The sequence below is a fragment of the Microchirus variegatus genome (genome assembly GCF_963457635.1).
Source record: "Microchirus variegatus genome assembly, chromosome: 2".
In the NCBI taxonomy this organism is placed as follows: Eukaryota; Metazoa; Chordata; class Actinopteri; order Pleuronectiformes; family Soleidae; genus Microchirus; species Microchirus variegatus.
The window spans coordinates 35,673,404-35,693,349 of NC_139803.1; the positions used below are offsets into that span (position 1 = coordinate 35,673,404).

The window sequence follows — 19,946 nt, forward strand, 5'->3', positions numbered from 1 at the left end:
CTTTAGGATCTTGATTGCTTATTGTGTAGCAACATTCAAGGAATTCTTTTTTTTTTCTTTCTTTCTTTCTCCCTTTTTTCGTCTGCAAAGAGACGCACCACACTATTCACGCACAGAGATGAATGGACTGACTGGTGGACTATTTGGATATAGGACGGTTTTCACAAGTTATCCCACTTTGCAGCTTTACAGGGGGCAATATATATATATGTGTGTGTGTATATATATATATATATATACATATATACATTAAATTAGATGTATTAATATGGGTCCATAAATGAGGACATTAACTGTAACCTCAATGGCTTCCTATAGCGTTAGTTTGTCTATAAATCCATCTTTAACATTGCAACATTTCCCTTTTTTTTTTTTTTTAAATAAAGAAAGAAAATAAAGTACTTGAATAACATACTAACACATTTGCACTTTGTTGAGTATGCAGAGTACCTGCTTTTTCTTTTTGTCCTCTGAGACATTTACAAGCACTTTCCTCATGATGGGTCAATAACGTATTTTCTTGATTCTGATTCTGATCTACGTTTAAAATGCTCCGGTGTTTACGGCACGTAAGTAGTACATCCATTTAAATTCCCTTTAGGTCTCGCAGTTTCTCAAAGACATGTATCTCGGGACTATTTAAAGCCTCATTAAATGGAGACGCTGTTGCTGTGGGGACTATAGAGTGAGCAGCGGGACCCGGGTCGCTCTGGAGGGTTTGGTGTTAATGGGGTTAGTGATGGCTCGTTGGTTTCCAAAGGACTCCTGCTGGTACTGTACACAGACATGACAACTCCGCTTTAGTGTGGCCTCCTGTAATTGGCATGTTTAAGGGGAACACACACACACACACACACACACACACACACACACACACACTCACACACATTCTTACATTTCAACCCTTCTGAGGACCTCCTGGGTTAATCCAGTCTGAATGATGTCAGTGTAAACACATGGATTAGTTACAACTCTGTCACAACTAAAGTTGCTGGGTATTCTGTGGATTATTCAAATGGGTGAACCTGTTTTAAAAAAAAACATTTCCACAGCTTGTGGTAATGCGTCTGCGAAAAAACAAGTTGGAGGAAGAAAACAAAATACTCATAAAACAAAAACACCCAAGGCTAACAGCTAGAAGATGAATTAGCATCATGGTGTTTTGCCGGGAATGACGTCAGAATGTGGCTCAGATGAAGAATGAATTCATGTCGTGTTCCCACTGATAATGCGCAATATACATGTTTATTCTGTTTATACTGCAAATGTCGAGTCATTTTTATAGTCTTATTGTTAACATTTTTCTATATTGTACATTCACACGTGTGAAAATGCATGTGTCTTATCCGTCTTTGCTGCTATGACCCTGTACATTTCCCCGATGTGTGAAAATAGAGGATTATCTTATCTTGTGAAAACATGCATCACAAAGTCATCTGAAGTGGGAGTAAATGCTGAATAAACACATTTCCACTGGTAAAAAAAAAAAAGAAACCCAAAACAAAACAGGATTTAACAGGTATTTTGACCACTGTGAATGAATCAGTATTAACGTGGTTTTCATACACTGTGAGACCTAATAAAGCAGCACAGTGCTGCGTTATTGTACCTAAATGGTGCTTAAGGTAACTGTGTTCATATTCAAGGACACATTTCTCTCTGTCATCTGCAAAGATTTGAGAGTTTTAGAAACCGTTAAAACCTTCACATTCACAGATAAAATTTCCACTTGGCAAAGCATTTACAAAACACCCCAGCTCTTACGGTCTATGTACATAAGGTGAGGGGCAGGGGGGGCAAATACTAGCTAATGTGACGTAAACACTGTTATGGTTTCATTCATCGTTCTGTGCTACAAAATAAAGTCTTGGCCTTGTGACCGAGACGTAACCCTAAGGTTTTGAGAGCTTTTCAAGGGTAGAGCCATCATTAGCTCATTTTAGATAAAAACCCTACATGGCAATGTGACTGTTCCTACTCGTGTTTTTATCACATTTTTCCATCTAATGAAAATAAAAATAATAAAATAACATATTATATATACATATATATATATACACACATATACACATGCGTATACATATACATATATACGTATATATATATGTATACATACGTATACATATATACGTATACATACGTATACATATATACGTATACATACGTATACATATATACATATACATATATATACGTATACATATACATATATACGTATACATATACGTATATACGTATATACATACGTATACGTATATACATACGTATACACGTATATACATACGTATACACGTATATACATACGTATACACGTATATACATACGTATACATATACGTATATACATACATATATACATATACGTATATACATACGTATACATATATACGTATACATATACATATACGTATACATATACACATATGTATACATATACATATACATACGTATACGTATACATATACATATACGTATACGTATACATATACATATACGTATACATATACACATATGTATACATATACATATACATACGTATACGTATACATATACATATACGTATACATATACATATACGTATACATATACATATATACGTATACGTTATATACGTATACATATAAAAGTATACATATACACATACATATATATGTATACATATATATATATATACACACATATACACATACGTATACATATATATACGTATACATATACATATATATACGTATACATATACATATATATACGTATACATATAGATACGTATACATATACATATATATACGTATACATATACATATATATACGTATACATATACATACGTATACATATATACATAAATATATATAAAATGTTTTTTTCTTACCGAAATACATTTATCAAATTAAACGTGTCAATATCGTATCAAACTATTTGACTTTGATGCCTACCTAATTCCACCTTTAGTGTAGTGTCACCATCTATGCAGATGATACTCCAAAAAACTGCAGGCTTTTGAGTTGTATTTGTGTTAAGGAGATACTAATGAGGATGTTTCATTTACTAAAATTAGCTTTTCTCATGTGGAGAAGATCTGTATCTTCTACATTTCTATTACAGACCAGACCTTCAGATCATATTTGTCCTTCAACAGAAAGAAAAGTCTTATGTGTGTTATAATTAAGATTTACATGTACTTTTTTGAAACTGTTTTCTATGTTACATTCTCTAAAATACTTATTTTATAATGATGCTCAACAACTATCTCAGTGAGCTCGGTCATACTTTGCCAATGACAACGTTTTATGCTGTTTGGGGGCAGTGAATGATGTACCTCGGTCTAGAATTGGGAAATCTTGTAATTTGGGCCCCCTTCTTTTTCCAATCCATGCTTCAGGAGTGATATTAAAATCAAAAACAATGGCAGCCAGCACCAGAGAAATGTTCTTGAAAAGAAACAAAGCCAAATGAAGACAGATGTATAAAATGTGCTTTGTTCATCAGAGGGAGAGAGAGAGAGAGAGAAAAGACTCCACTCAGCGAGCTCTGAATGCTGCATTTCATCCCTGCAACAATTATGCTGAAAGGTCAAGTATTACAGCATCTTGTGCCTCGCCTTGCATGCAAAGCATTTCAGTCCACAAATGACCCTCGTTTTGTGCTCTTTTCACAATGGACTGAAGAAGCAGATAAACGTCGGACAATTAAAGATTTCTGCTGCTCGCTGACAATAACATTTACCAAAGCGGGTGATTGCAGTTGCTGTGTAATGGTCCTGTTTGTAATGCATATAGATGCTGGAGCCTGCATGCTGCAATTAAATGTTTAGGAACTTAAGAAAGAAGAATGAGAGTGCATGGGTGTGTTTTTTTTGTTATTATTATTATTTTAGTTTTAAGTTTTTTATGTGATTATGTCATGTGATGTCAAATTATTTCAATTGGTTTATAAAATTACATAATGTTGCTAAGTAATGTTCATAACGTGTTATTTATGCAGCCGTTCAGCACCCTGGACAGCACCAGGTTCACCCTTTTAACATGGAGATCACACGTTTGGACTAAAATAGACACAAAAACAAGAAGCTTATCTTGAAACGTTACATTATTAATGTCAAACTATTTTAGGGCAGATAAAGCTGTGAAGCAAAGTTATTTAAATGTGCGTATTTTCTATTTTGTGTATGTATTTTTAATGTATAAATGTGTTTTCGAGCTATGTGGTTCTTATCTTAATGTGTGCTGCATAGTTAATACATGTAAATATTGTTTAAGTTATTATTTCTCTTTAAAAAAAAAGCATAATAAATAAATAAATAATGCATTACTGTAGCAATTGTTATATATTTAAAAACATTCACAATCATTTCATTGTGATAAAAGTCATCAATCTATTTTAAAGAGACGACAGTGTGAATAAAAGTACACTTTAAAATGTTCTATTAGGGAAAACATTGTGGATGATGATTTTGCGTGGATTAAATTATTCCTTGAAACGATAGAATTAATTCAGTTTGCTCCGCCGCAGGAATTAGGATTTAATTTGACCTCCTCGGGAAATTTAGCCCCAATTTTCGGCTGTATTTATTTGATATTCTATCACATAAACTGTGAATTTAACGTCACGGTGGTGGGGAAGAAGCAGCTCTGTGTGCCAAAAGCGAGTAAAAAAAAAAAAAAAAAAGATTCACCAGCACATACTCAAATATGATTACCTTGAGATTAGGGGACTAATTGCTTGGGATTCATGGAGACCAGGACACCATAAAGCCACGAGGACTTGTGGAGCTGCACTGTGGGCTTCCACAAAGGAGAGCGATGAGGGCACACACGCTTCCAACAAGTCATTCTCAACAGCTACAAGCTGCGCACAAAGACCACACACCGCGCCAAAGACATGTTAATGTAATCCCAAACTTCTCACTTCTGTGCCGAACAAAACCATGAGCCGCAAAAAAAAAAAAAATTGAAGAAAGTTTGTGAGTGATGTGATGGTGGTGAGGTTTTTGGAGTTTTGGGGGGGTTTTCTTGGCGTCTGGTGCCCGAAAACAGGACTTTAATTGATACTCGTTAAAGCTTCAGTGTGTGATTATTCTCCTCATTTACATTCCCTTCATATGAGTGGAGAGCAGGGCTGGACTTTATCACAATGAAACCTGTTATAAAAGGATATACATAGATATATATACATATATATATACATATATATGTATATATATACCCATATCTATACATATATATGCATATATATATAAAAAAGTGAAGAACTTTGTCAAACAAACAAAAAATAATTTAAAAAAAAGTTAAATATCACATCAACAATTATTATTTATCGAGTTTTTCATGTGAATATTTTCAGGTTGTTGTTTTTTTGCTGTGCTCCATATAATAAAAAATCATTTTAGTTTGTGGACAAAACGACATCATCGTTGCCAACCATCGACATTTTACGGACATCTATTACTGTATATGTCATGGTGCTGTTGAAGAACATTATATATTGTTATGTATATTATTATTATTATCGCCTTATGTGAGGTTTTGATTGTCTTTGTTATTTAGAGATTTCAATTCAAGAGTAGATTTAACATCATAACAGTATCACTTTCGGTAAAATTTACATTTTTGAAATATAAAATTCGTAGGTATTCTTTGTGTGTCGGTCATAAAGCCCTCAATCAAACCCCAGTGATCCATGTAAACAACAGGTATTACATGAGGAAGAGGCCTGTGCAGCATTAATGCAGCTGCACGAGAGCAATTTTGCATCAAACTCAACCTGATTCCTGTTTTTTCGAATTCGAATTTGGAGCTGAAAAATGAAGCCAACTGTGTCCACTGGATGTTTGACTGCCTCCATTATTTTTTACTCAGCGGAAGATATAGGTCAAGTTATCAGAGAGCGTTTGTGACCTCATTTTACGCCTAATTTAACGTTTTTTGGAACAGTTTTCTTGATATTTTTTATTTGTATTTATTTATTTCCTATAAATAAATACAAATAAATAAAGGAGGTTGATAAAGCAGATATTACAGAAAAAGTTAACAAATTTGGACCAAAAAAACCGGATCCAACTTAAATGTTTGATCGTGATAAAATGACATATTTTCGCGCGTCCACGAAGAAACAAGTTAAAAGTATAGGTCACGTATATAACAACAGTTATCACCTTTCTTTAGTCTCCGTCGCTTAGCAACCGCGCTGTTTACCGTTTAATAACAATATTATACTCGGAAAATACTTACAGGCTATAGGTCAGCTAGTGTTGTTGTTTTAACCATTAGTCACATTTCTTGATGTGCTTTTCAAAATAAAATGAAATAAAATAAAATAAAATAAAATAAAATAAAATAAAATAAAATAAAATAAAATAAAATAAAATAAAATAAAATAAAATAAAATAAAATAAATTGTTTGCAGACATTTGTGTCGGTTTGTTATTGATGCCGGGAACAAAAAGCCATTTTGTCGCTTCCTTTCATTTCCCTGATTGATTATTGATAAAGCAGCTGATAGCGCAGCCGTCAGCTGGAGTTATTTGAGAAGAATGGCGCGATGTTTGGTCAGGGATTTTTTCATCGATAAGGGTTAGAGCTTTGAGCTGCGATCGTGTTTGATGTTGTGGAGCAGAGAGACCTCACCTTTCTGACTCACACACACACACACACACTGAGCAGCGTCTCAAACACACGAGAGAAAAGAAGAAAAGGTGGAGGTGGAGAGAAAATGCACATAAAGGCTGAGCAACAGTTCACGATAAAGTGTGTGAGGACGAAAAACAAAAAAAGGAAACAGAATAAATCAATTATATCGAATATTTCTGGAGAATATGGAGGAAAAATGCAAAAAAAATGAATCCAATAATCAGTAAATAATAACGTTAAAATGTAAGGAAACGAAGTATTATTTTTGACGCACTGGTTTTTATCCCCGAACTCCGCACGTGCACTGACATTTGTCACAAAACAAAGCTTAAGTTTCCATAATTTATTAATAGGACTGAATCTGTAGTAAGTCAAATATCTATATAAGTTACAAAGAAATAAAACGTATACAAAGACCAATGAAACGACAACAGACCGGCAAATAGTGTCAAAAAACTTTGTACAACAGAGAGTTAAAATTCAAACCTTTTACAGAAATGTACACGCTAGATCTACGGTTTACATTAAATTCTATCATAAATCAGAGTCATCTTGTGTTTTCGTTTGTTTGTTTGTTTGTTTGTGAAAGGGATTGGAACAGCATCCACACGCGCGCGCACACACACACACACAGCAGTCCTGTCGTCTCTATAATGCGGCTCCCTGTTGCAGGTGCACTTCTATATTTGACTGCTGAGTCTTCTCTTCTCGCCTCAATATAATTTACATAAATAAATCCCCAAGACTTTTCACATCCGCAGTTTCTGGGCAAAGTGTTGTCTTCCATTCGAGTCTCACTTGTTTGTTTGTTTGTTTGTGTTTGTTTGTTTGTTTTTCTTCTCCAAAAGAAAAAAACAGGGTGAAAAGTGAAGAAGCGCAGCAGCAGCAGCAGCAGCGACTTCACGCGCTTTTTCTGTTTTCAAACGCGCGCATTTACAGTGAAAACTATAGAAGAGAGTCCTGGTTCAGGTTCAGGTTCACATCTAAACCCGCGCCTCTTGTCACCATGTCCTGCCGTACAACAGAGCCGAGCACTGCAGGGCAGAGCCGTACTCTGAGCCCGGGGAGTTGAGGTGGGAGAGGCCGGACACTTGGCCCTGCAGGGACGGCGGACTGGAGGAGTGCGGTGCCAGATCCGGAGAGTGCGCCGTGCTCCCCACCTGCTGGCTCTGGTGCTGCCCGAGGCCGGACGTGTTGTTGGACATGATCATGACGTTGCCTCCCTGCTGGTGGTGCGTCTGCGCGGAGGGCGTGGGAGTGTGCCCGGTGCCTTGGCACGGCTTCCCGTCTTTGACCAGCACCGGCACGGCCACTCTCCGCGGTGACTGCTGTTGTTGTTGCTGCTGCTGCTGCTGCTGCTGACAGGAGCCGCTGTCCTGCTGCAGCTGCTGCTGCGACGCCTTGTCCTTGGCCTGTCTCTTCATTTTGTACCGGTGATTCTGGAACCAGATTTTTACCTGGGTCGGGGTGAGGTGGATCATGCTGGCCAGGTGCTCCCTCTCCGGCGCCGACAGGTATTTCTGCTGCTTGAATCGTCGCTCCAGCTCGTACACCTGCGCCTGCGAGAACAGCACTCGCCTCTTCCTGCGCGGGGTGCTGGACAGAGAGCCCATGCCTTTACCCACGTCTGCCAGGGAGCTGAGGCTGCCCATGCTGCCCATGTTCATGCCCGAAGACGAGCCCATGAAGCGAGAAACTACAACACACAAAAAAATGAGGTTAAGAGACAGATATTTGATGGATAAAATAAAATATTATCTGCATTTTTGACAACACAAATATCAAGTCTTATGTATGTGTAAAATACATTTTAAACAGCAACTAAAGTTATTCTCAAAAATGAAAGACTAATTAAATAAATATAATAGGACAAGGTGCTCCGACGTATCAGACAAAGCCACAACATGACTCAGGTGTTCCTTATCCATAAATGTCAAAGACACAAAGCGCGTCAAAGTCCATTTTAATATATAATCAAAGTGACAAATAAGTGCAGATAAAGTCCTTTAAAGCTGAAGGGAAAGTGTATTGTTGAAAGAGTCAACACTTGGTTAATAAATGATCTTAAATAAACGCGCAAAGCTTAAAAGGGAATTTCTCTACAGTGCGGTTTTATATATATAGAAAAACAACTTTACGATAATTAAATATATAGATCGTTAGCGCCATGTTTTGCCCTCATTAAAAATAAAAAAATAATGAAATTCAGTTTGGAGTTTGCATTTTTACGCACAGCCATGCACTGCGCCACAGATGTCATATTTAGCTGGAAAAGTGCAGTAAAAAAATTAAAAATTAAAAACTCACTGGTGGAGAAGCGCGGGTCCGGGTTGGCTCCGTACCAGCCGGTGGCCGTGGCGCTGCCCCGCATGCCGTCCTGGTAGGAGGGCAGGTCGCCCATGTTGCCCAGGTTGCCGTTACAGTAGCCGCCCATGGCCGTGTGCGACAGCTGAGAAACACCTGCCGCGGTCATGTGGTACGCCGCGGACACGGTCCCATTGTGGCCCATGTGGTGCTGCTGCATAGCCGCCTGAGAAACCTGCGGCTGCCGGTACGAAGTGAGAGGAGCCCCCAAGTTGTTATTCTCCATACTTAATTTCTTATAGCTCTCCTCAAGGGGACTCAAGATATCGGAAACAGAAAAAGGAGTCGTATGCTTAGGGCTCATCGACATTGTTCTGTGGCTGGAGAGAGAGAAATTAGAAGGCAAGGCAATCTCTCCTTCTCTTTTTTTTTTTCTTTTTTTTTGGGGGGCCAAAGCCTCTCTGGTTCCTGTTGTCTCAACGTCGATCCTGGTAGATGAAGACGTAGAAGAGCGCCTCAAGTCCGCCTTAATTGGATGGAGTGGGAGCTCGGTGCTGGCTTTGGTTTGTTTTAGCTGGGTGCCAGGTTTAAGGCTACCATCAGAGGCGGGGCATCGGCAACAATACAAAAACAGCCTCGAGCCTCCTTTTTTTCTTCCCCTCTCTCCTCTCTCTCTCTCTCTCTCTCTCTCTCCGTGCGTAATTTCACTTACAAGACATGTGCTCGTCTCCCGCGAACCATAACAGACGCGCAGGCAAACAGCAGCAGCAGCAGCAGCTCCATGGTGAGAAATGCGTAAAAGCAGGCGCTGCGTGAGTGTCCCCGCAGCAGCAGCAGCAGCTGCAGCAGCTGCAGCATCTGGACTCGCCGCACTTGTTGCAGCGCGTGGCTGATAATAAACGCGGCTGCGGTCCGCACCTTCCCCCGGGGCTTCGCCGGTGACCACAATGCACTTTATTAACTGTAGTGATGTTTACGAGAGGCCTCTTGACGAAAGGAGGCCTGTATGTGGACTTGAGAGTTTGGAGAACCACTCCTCCAGTTGAACCAGTGACTTTTAATGGCCATGAGAGGCCTCCAGTGATTGCAGGATTGTTTGTGTTGTCGTTGCCTTATCGTCCTCCAGACATGCAAAAGTGCACTTGCGGGGAGGGAAATTGACTGATACTGATAAGTAAATAAATACACATCCGCGTGCTAAGTAGCTGCGTAAATGATTAAACCAAACCCCCCCCCCTTGTCTCGGTTTTTTCTTTTCTTCCTTTTTGATATCAATGGACCTAAATTAATGTACACAAGTCAGAAAATCTGGTTTAAGACAAAAAAACAACACATTTAAACATACAGAGATTATTGAGCAGGAGCAAGTATAATAAGACCACAGTGGCATCCCATCATTTTATCTGTATATATAATTTCCAAACATTCAAGAAGCATTACAATTTCATTTTCCGTTAAACTCCTTCAACATAAAGATTAAAATTAACTGTTTTAAATATATATATATATATATATATATATATATTAAAAAACACTCCTATGACTACTACCTGCTATATTATGCATTATTATTTCAATTATGATACATATGTCAAATGACATTATAAAAATAGTTCAGTTTCTGTATTTTATTGTAAAAATATTGTGTGTTTTTCTCACACACACACACACACACACACACACACACACACACACACACACACACACACACACACACACACACACACACACACACACACACACACACACACACACACACACACACACACACACACAGTAGAAAATATAATATAATAATACAAAAATAAAATGGACGCGTCGAGTGTGGATCAAAACACTCCATGGTTTTCTCCACAACTATCGTCATAAAGCGAGATTAGCGAGATTATGTCGGTTGAGTAAAGGTCTCGTGTGGAGTGGCAGCGCGAGCAGCAGCAGCAGCAGCAGCATGAGTGTGTGTGTGAGAGTGTGTGTGAGTGTGTTCTGCTGCAGCTTGAACAGAAACACAGCGTCTTCTGGTGGCAGAGCTGGCTGCGACTCTCTGTCTCACGAGACTCTTCAAATGCTGCTGCCTCTTGTTACAGTTATGACATTTAGGCAGTGAATAAAACGCTTGGAAGCTGTTTTTATTGTTTGTTTTTGACTTAAAATGCACGAGGATTTAGGTCAAAACCATCATTGTGAGGACATTTGATCAACTATTTGGGGATTAAGGTGTAGAATTATATTATTAGTTGATGTTATAGGGCAAAAATTGGGTGTTAGATTAGGATTAAGGATTGTTTTTGCATATAACACATATTTAATTGAGATGTGAGACTTAAAAAAATATAACATTTGAAATAAATAAATAAATAAATAAATAAAAAGTCTTTGAAAAAGAGGGCAACATGGCAGGTGCTTGAGCATCACCTGGGCTCAGTGTGTGCATGTCCATGGTTATAGGATCTCATTATAAAGCAGAGGTTTGCACGTCAGGTGCTGCCACTCGTGATTCTTTTGCCATAACTGACTGGAAACTAATGGCTGATTATTTTCTGGATGAGTCAACGAGGGCGTTTGGGTCCAGAAAATGTGTTTTTTCCAAACCTCGGATATATTATTAGTTTTGTGTCATAGAGAAGCAAAGAAACCAGAACATATAATAATATAATGAGGTGATAGCAGAGCATTTATATAAAAAAAGGAAATTTAAAGACATACTGTGTGAACCTTAACCCTATCATTGAAGTCAACTACTGTACAAACATGGTGACCTCATCTGCCGCCCTGATATAAAATGTAAAATTCTCATTCTAGGGAGTAAGAATAATTTTTAAAAAACCAACAACAATTCATGCAATTATGCCAAAAAATGAATGTATACTGGACATTTAAATCAAACTACAGTGAGTCCATCATAACCAATGAGTGTGTGTGTGTGTGTGTGTGTGTGTGTGTGTGTGTGTGTGTGTGTGTGTGTGTGTGTGTGTGTGTGTGTGTGTGTGTGTGTGTGTGTGTGTGTGTGTGTGTGTGTGTGTGTGTACGCCTTATGTTGTGGGGACCTGTTGACAAGGTCACATTATGGAGCCAAAAAGCCACCTAGTAATTATATTTAAGTAATAGGAAACCAGTGTGTGTGTGTGTGTGTGTGTACCTGATAATCCTCATGTTGTGGGGACCCTAAATCTGTTGACATGTTTTTTTGTGGCTACTTTTAACCATAAAAGGGCCAGAAAATGTGAGTTAGTGCTTTGGCTAATTTTTCCAGAATAACATTCAATATCTGGCAGTTTATTTACAATTTACTGCATGTTGAAATAGTGTATTAACAACCACTGTAGCAGATTTTGTTTTTTAAATTGGAAATTTGAACAGCGTAAAACATATTTAAAATAAAGAAAATTGAGTCTTTGTGTCAATGTCCAAAAACAGGCCCAAAAAATGGAAACTATGTACAGGTGTTTTCCCCTCTGGTGACAAAGACTCTCATTCTTCGGGTTCTTGCAACAGCAAGTTGTGAAATTACCGTAATAAACACATGTTGGATTTGACGTGCAACTTCTCAGCTTTCAGAAACAGTCGGAATTTTTAGCACAAACTGTTGCGTAATTACGGTAAGGCAAAGTGCGCGGTACGTGTCGTCTGCGATACACTACACTCTTAGAAATAAGGGTTCCAAAAGTGTCCTTCTTCAAGGGCTGAGGTTCTACCTGGAAACATTTCCTTTCCCGAAGAAAGGTTTTTTCAAGGGTTCTTGGTGACACTAATGGTTCCAGTAAGTAACCATTTTGATCCAGAGAACCCTTTAAAACCCCTTTCCTGAACGAAGGGTTTTAAAAGGGTTCTTGGTGGAACCCTCCAAATTTATACTTTATAAGGTTTGTCCTCATATACCTATGAGGGCAAGCCGAATAACCTTATATGGTTCTACTAAGCACTTTTATTTCTCAGTGTAGTCTGAGGTCAGGGTTAGGTTGAGGTCAGGGGTCAAGGTTTGATTAAGTCTGAATGAAAGTAAATCAATGCAATGTCCTCTGAAGTAAACCAGCATGTGTGTGTGTGTGTGTGTGTGTGTGTGTGTGTGTGTGTGTGTGTGTGTGTGTGTGTGTGTGTGTGTGTGTCTCACTCCTGCCTGTGTTTTGTCACAGCAGCTTTAATTTAGTTTTTTGTGTCGCTTCTGTATCCGATGCATCAATTTAAAGCGCGGCGTGCACACGACGACGACGACAACGACGACAACAACAACAACAACAGCAGCCGCCCGTATTCCTCCTATTGCCTTTCAATTATCTTTAATGAAGCAATGTTATCATATACAGCCCAAGGCTCAGTATTACAGTTAAGACAGATTGTTTGGGTGATAGCTGAGGTGCGGACGTGTAATTTGCAGGCCGTATAATCGCAGCCAATTTGAAATTACGGCATGTTTTTTTTTTCTCCCGAGGTAAACCTTGTCTATGTTTCCCTTAATTACGGAATACCGCTAGACATTCTTAATCACCTAAATCAGTACCTTTCCCCTGTTCTGGCACATGGCAATTATGGCCAATTAGTGGTAATTAGTGGCAGCTAATTCCTGAAGTGGAGGGTATGGGGCTATCGAGCCCTTTGTTAGCAAAGGCTCCACGTTGTTGTTTAAGTGATTGGTGTGTGATATAATCCAGAGGAAGGAAAAACTGAAATGTTATTATTTCACGCATTCACATGCACTTTTTTGGAAAAGTTGCACTGCAAAATAATAGTTGTGTGTCTTTCCTACCTTTTTCTCATCCGCCTTAAAAACTTTCACCCAACTTTTTTTTCATCTATTCACACCTTCACTGCTGTTTGAAATAATCTGCAGAGGAGAAGAATAAACACAAGTTAGGGAGAAAAAAACAGAATAATCTCCATGTGATTCCAAGCAAACAATAGAACATGAACAAGAACAGTAACATATAAGCTTATAAGTGCAATACACACAAGACAGTCATTTAAAAAAAAATAAAACAAAATAAAAAATAATAATTATTATAATTTTTATCCCTTAACACAGAGCGTATCGCAGGCGACACGTTTGCGCATTTGCGTTACCGTAATTACGCGACAGTTTGTGCATTCAGAAAAGTGCCAGCGCTTCCTGAAAGCTGAGAAGATGCACGTCAAAGCCAACGTGTGGTTATTACGGTAATTTAATTCGCGCTGTTGCAGAGAGCTGGAGAATCCAATGTTTGGCCTCAAACAAATGTTATTGTTTATAAGTTTTATACTGTTCACATTTCAAATTGAACATGCAAAATCTGGTGTTCGTGTACAACTTCAGTGTTTTTCGTCATTTTAAATTGTTAATACACTATTTCTACATGCAGTAAATCGTAAACAACTGCCAGATATTTTAAAGTTATTCTGGAAAAATGGGCAAAAGCACTTACTCACAGGACATTTTCTGGCGCTTTTATGGTAAAAAAAAATAAGCATCCAACATCTTTGTGGTCGCTCTGCACCCCTCCAGTAGATGGCGCCCCAGGTGACCACCTATGAATATGGCCTACATATGTGTATATATACAGTACAATTCAAAATAGAAAGCAAGATGTGTTTTAGAATATATGTGGAACATGTATCTCAGGCCACTGAATAGTTTGGTCAGTAGGGGGCAGTCAAGGGAGAAAAGGACATTGAAATAATAATAATAATTTATGATGATATTTCACCTCATTTCAAAATTAAAGTGTTTGTTAGATAGGGAAATGAGAATACAATTAATATATACATGTGTTTATGATGCAAATGTAATGTATTCATAAAGAAAATACTGTATCTCATTATATAAATATGGATTAAGCCATTGATAATGAAGAGGAACAAACATGCATTGATGTAAACTCTGTAACAAAGTCACTGTTGGTGAATATGAGTGATATGAATCAATACAAACAGTTGTTATTTTATTTTAAATTTTTTGATTATGTGGAACTTAGCTTGTAACATGTAACAGTAAATGTTAATTTGTGTAAATGTTAATTTACACCACCATGTTTTTTTTGTACAGTAGCCCACAAGGGACAAACTGAACATCTTTATTTTTTTTAGTTTTGGTGCTAACTGAAGGCTACGTAGTTGAAAGAGAACAGTGAGGTGAGGGATGTTGGTCATGAATAAACAGATGTTACATACTGTATCTTTAATCACTAAAGTTTTATTTAATTGAACTGAAATGTGTCACTGTTGTTTCATGAATCAAATAAAAGTGATTAAAACTACATTTTAGAGGAAGCAGTTTGACCAAAGACTCTCCTCTAAAAGGTCAAAGGACAAAGTGAAGTCATGGTCTCACAGCAGCTGTGGAGTTCTACACAGAACTGTTGAATGGGTGATTAGAGTGAATCGCGACCCCTGGTGGACTCACCGGCTGTCTACATCCAAAAAGACCACTCTGCTTGGCCCATGGATGTACATCCATGGCTTGGCCTCAGGAAGTTCACTGTTTCCAAAACTATACCGTGTCTTGTTCCGCCATCTAGTGGCGACATGGATCATTGACGCCACAGAAAGTGCTGAAGATGGAGAAGAAGATAAAGTCTCAATGCAATAAAATAAAAAAAATATTTCAAAACATCTGTTGTGTCTCCTCTGGACTGTACACACACTAATACAGATTAATCGGTGTTGATTTTAATCATTTACATTTTAAAATTATATTTATTTACGGCATGTTCATTCATTGTTGAATCAGTTTCTAGTTGCAGTCTATGTATTCTATACCTACATGTATCTGCGATGTGTGTCCTTACATTTTTACACATTAGTGTAATATTTTATTTTTTGATTTTAATATTTTATTTCTTTGTGTAGAAGTTCATATTTTATTTTATTATTTCTGTTTACATGTGCAGCATCTTCTCTTTCTTACAGTATGTTTTTAAAAGTGACCGAAACTGTGCTGCTTTCTCCAGTTTTGGCATCAATAAAATACATTTTAAGGAAATAAGGTCAACTTCATTCATAGAATCCTGTAAAAGTGCACTTGTAAATATATTAATTTGGACTTACAAAGAGGATGATGATGATGATGATGATGGTCCACAGAGTGAGTGTTGGAGATGGAGCAGTCACCTCAGCTGGGAGGAGGAGGAGGAGAAAAAGGAGGAGAAGAACAAGGGCAGAAGAGAAGAAGGAGAACAAGAAGGGAAGAAAGAGAGGAGGAAAGAGAAGAATGTAAGAAGTAGACAGAGAGCAAGAGAAGGATGAAGAACATACATAGTTTACCACATTAACAAACTGTTAAATATCACATTCACTGATAAGAGTTGTTATAATTGACAGAAACACGGTGAAGAGCAGGGCTTTTATTTTCTTTGAAGGAAGTGGCTCTGATGTCAAGTTTTATTTTTATTTCATTTTTTTCAATCCCAACTTCTGTTGTTGTGGTAATGAGACAAGTGTCTACTGTCTGATGATCAAATAACACATTCATCTCTGGATGTTAGTTAAAAAAAGGTGAAGTGGGCCCTTTAAGTGCAAGTTTTTGCACAACTAAACTAAATATAAACAACAATAGAGGAAATATTCACAATATTTGTGTCTAACTAGAAATCGTCATTGTCAAAAGATGTCAAAGTCACTTCCTTCAAAGAAAATAAAAGCCCAACACTGATCTACACTGTTTCTGTCAATTATAACAACTTTTTAATAAAAAAATATATATATACATTTTAAAAAGGTGCATATTTAATCCAATTCTGTAATTGAGTGTGAATTAAACAAACACAGCAGTGTCGTTATTGTTATGTTCACTCTTAGTGGGGGGGGAAATGGGGGAAACGGCCCTTTTACACAACTATACTAAATATGAACAACAATAACCATGTATGAAACACATGTCTAAGAAGGAAATGTGTGAAATCCATTGTTTTTTCCATTTCATCAAGAGGATTCTCTGCAGAGGATTGATTTTAAAGTACATGAAAGCACTTTAAATACAAATTGTAAGTGTAATATACGTAAATAGTATTCATTTCCTTCTGCACTTGTTCAGATGCCTCTCATCCGTCAATATATTTTAGCCTATAGTTTGCTTCGTGGCCTTAAATGCAAGTGTTTTCCACAACTAAACTTAAAATATGAACAACATTGGAGGAAATAATCAATAATCAGAAGAAAAAACATACGATTTTTTGCTAAAAAATGTGAACGTGCTGCAGCCTTAATGTGCATCAAATGTCATTTGGAGCAACTTCAGTCTCAAACTCCTCCTGTGGCCTGGTTTACATGGACCTCATAACTCTGCTACAAAGAGGCCCCCTGGGCCAGAGCAGTGAGTAAAACTATAGGATGGGCAGTTTAATACAAGCCCGTCCTTTTCAGACAATTCTTCTGACCAACTTAAAAAACCAATGGCAACCTCTAAAAGCCTGTCTTTGTCACCCTTAAACCCCGAGATGCTCTAAAACACCATTGTGCAGTTAAACCTCATAAATTTGTCGCAGGCACTGATTAAACATCACGGGAATTGAAACACTAAAAGATTTTGTCTCGGTCCCTTTTGGCCGCGGGGACAATGGTCCCATTCACGCGGAGACACGCAGACAAAAAGAGTGTTTAAGGGAAGATGCAGCGAGCTGAGGGGTTCGGCCAGTCCCCTCCATATGTGATACAAGGTGGCCCCAGTGCAGGGGACAAAGGGCCAGGTGACAGGGACGATGGGCTGCAGGGTCACAGGACGAGCAAACAACATTATAGTGGGCGTGAAAAGCAGAAGACCTCCCTCGTCACTGATGAAATACTGACATGGTTTTAAACACCGGAGCAGATTCTTCATTTTAACACAGAGCGATGTCAAGTATGAGCAAAAATATGATTAAATCCATTGTTCATTTTCCCCCACGAGGATTGATTTTACACATGAAAGCACTTTAAATACAAATTCTGAGTGGAAGATACGTTAAAAAGTATTTATGTCTTTCTTATCTTGTCTATATTTTATCATAATGGACATCATAGTTCAGTCTCACAGCACAAACCAAGATCGAAAGCCTCAGAATGTGCAAAGACTGACATTAAAATGAATGAAATACTCAAATAGGAATGATATTTTCTCTAAGTTTTCAGAAAAACAAGGTTCAAGAATAATAATTGTTTTGAAAATCACTGACACGATTTCAAACTCAGGAGAAAGAGAGTGGAAATGCTGCTGAATGATGTCAAAACGATGGCAAAATATGATTAAATCTATTGTTTTTCCCTTTTGTCAAGAGGATTCACTGCCGAGGATTGATTTTAAACAACATGAAAGCACTTTAAATACAAATTCTTAGACTAATATAAATAAATAGTCATATTTTATCATAATGTACATCACTTAATCACATTTCCTTCAGTCTTACAGTATAAAGCAAGCTCTAAATCCTCAGAATGTCATAAGACAAAGTGACTAAAATGATTCAAATTTGTTTTACAACGTTCAAAAAGCATCTTCACTGTCCACCTGTTCAGTTTTCTCTTGTGGGAGGTTTATATTTGACCAAGAAATCATATTTTACCCTCGACTTTCAGATAAACAATGCTCCAAGAATCAAGAATCATTTCACGTTATGTTTATGCAAGAATATCAGAAAATCGACATTAAAAAACAATGTTTTTCCCACAGTTTATGGATGAGATTCACTGTTGAAATCTTTCTTTTTTTGTGTATTTTAACTAAGAAACAGCTGTTAAGAACAAATACATCCCCCCCAAAAAAATCAAAATACAGCAAAAGCTCTTCTTTCACTGGTCATTACCTGACTTTCAAATCCTCTTCATCAGTTTTCTTACATCTGTCCTTTTATTTCAACCTGTTCCAAAACCAAGAAATCATATTTCTTTAGCCTTTCAGATAAACGGCCTCAGAATAAAGAACTTCTCTGGGAGCAGATTGTGACAGATTGACATGAAAACAAGTCAAGTTTATCAAAGAATATAAAAATTAACATTAAAATCTATGTTTTTGTCCACCTTTTATCACTATTAATGACACTTTTTTGTGTATTTTAAATTAAAACACACATGAGCATCTTCCTCTTCACCTGGACCTGTTCACTTTCTTCTCCTCTGCCTTTATTTCAGCAGAATAAACACTTATAATCACAATAAATCATATTTTCTTCAGTATTGCAGTGTAAAGCAGACTCAAAACAGCCTCAGAATCAGTGAAAGGAGGCTCATGAGCCCAGACGACAACATGTCGCTATAGTGAGAGATGTTTACTGGCCATCTATTCTTATGCTGACGCAAATCCAGGCCCTTTAGGAGTGATGTTTGCTCAGCTTTTGGCTGCATAATTAGGTTCCTTTAACATTAGAAAAGCCTCTGTGCCTCTCTCATGACCTGTTTCATAGTTTAGATTTGACTAATTACATTTAATTTAGACTAAATTATCATATTTAGTATTATAGGTATATAGTATAAGTATAATACTATACGTTAGAGCACATAAGAGGAGTAAACACTGGGGAAAATATGTGCATTAATTAGTTGGAAATCTGAAGATCCAGGTGTCTAAACTTGAAAAATTAAGCACATTATACATTAAAAAAGTATCATAGAAAATATTTATTAATAATTTTGTTCACAAATAGAAACACTTCAAACATGTAGAAAAAAAGTCTCCTAAAAGACAAAAATAACATTATTATTCCTTCATTCAGGCTATAATAATAATAATAACAATAATAATAATTATAATAACAGTGTTCCTGCTACATGTTCTACCAGCACCTACTGGGCTTTAATATTCACACAAACACACAGATACATTATCACTGAGGATAATTAGTAAGAAAGAGGCTACAACATGAAGCCTATGTAGGGGAAAAAATGGCCATTTAAAAATAAAATAAAATAAAATACGCAAAATATCAAAAATATCAAAAATAAAATGTGCAAAAATACATTTTGTTCTATAGTGACAGATAAATCTAAATGTTTAAGTTGCTGGGAATGTATTTATTTATTTGTACTCAACATTCAGAAAACATTTGATGCCATTCCAAATGAGTTTGTGCGTAATTGAAG

General features: G+C 37.2%; 1 protein-coding gene across 1 annotated transcript; it reads right to left on the minus strand.

Annotated features, from left to right (window-relative positions):
- Nucleotides 1-7,627: 7,627 nt before the first annotated feature.
- nkx2.1 (NK2 homeobox 1) lies at nt 7,628-9,300 on the minus strand (the record flags this gene model as incomplete). The annotated part of the gene is made up of 2 exons (XM_083885875.1): nt 7,628-8,322; nt 8,934-9,300. The coding sequence occupies 2 exons, from the start codon at nt 9,298-9,300 to the stop codon at nt 7,628-7,630; spliced, it is 1,062 nt and encodes a 353-aa protein (XP_083742001.1).
- Nucleotides 9,301-19,946: the final 10,646 nt, after the last annotated feature.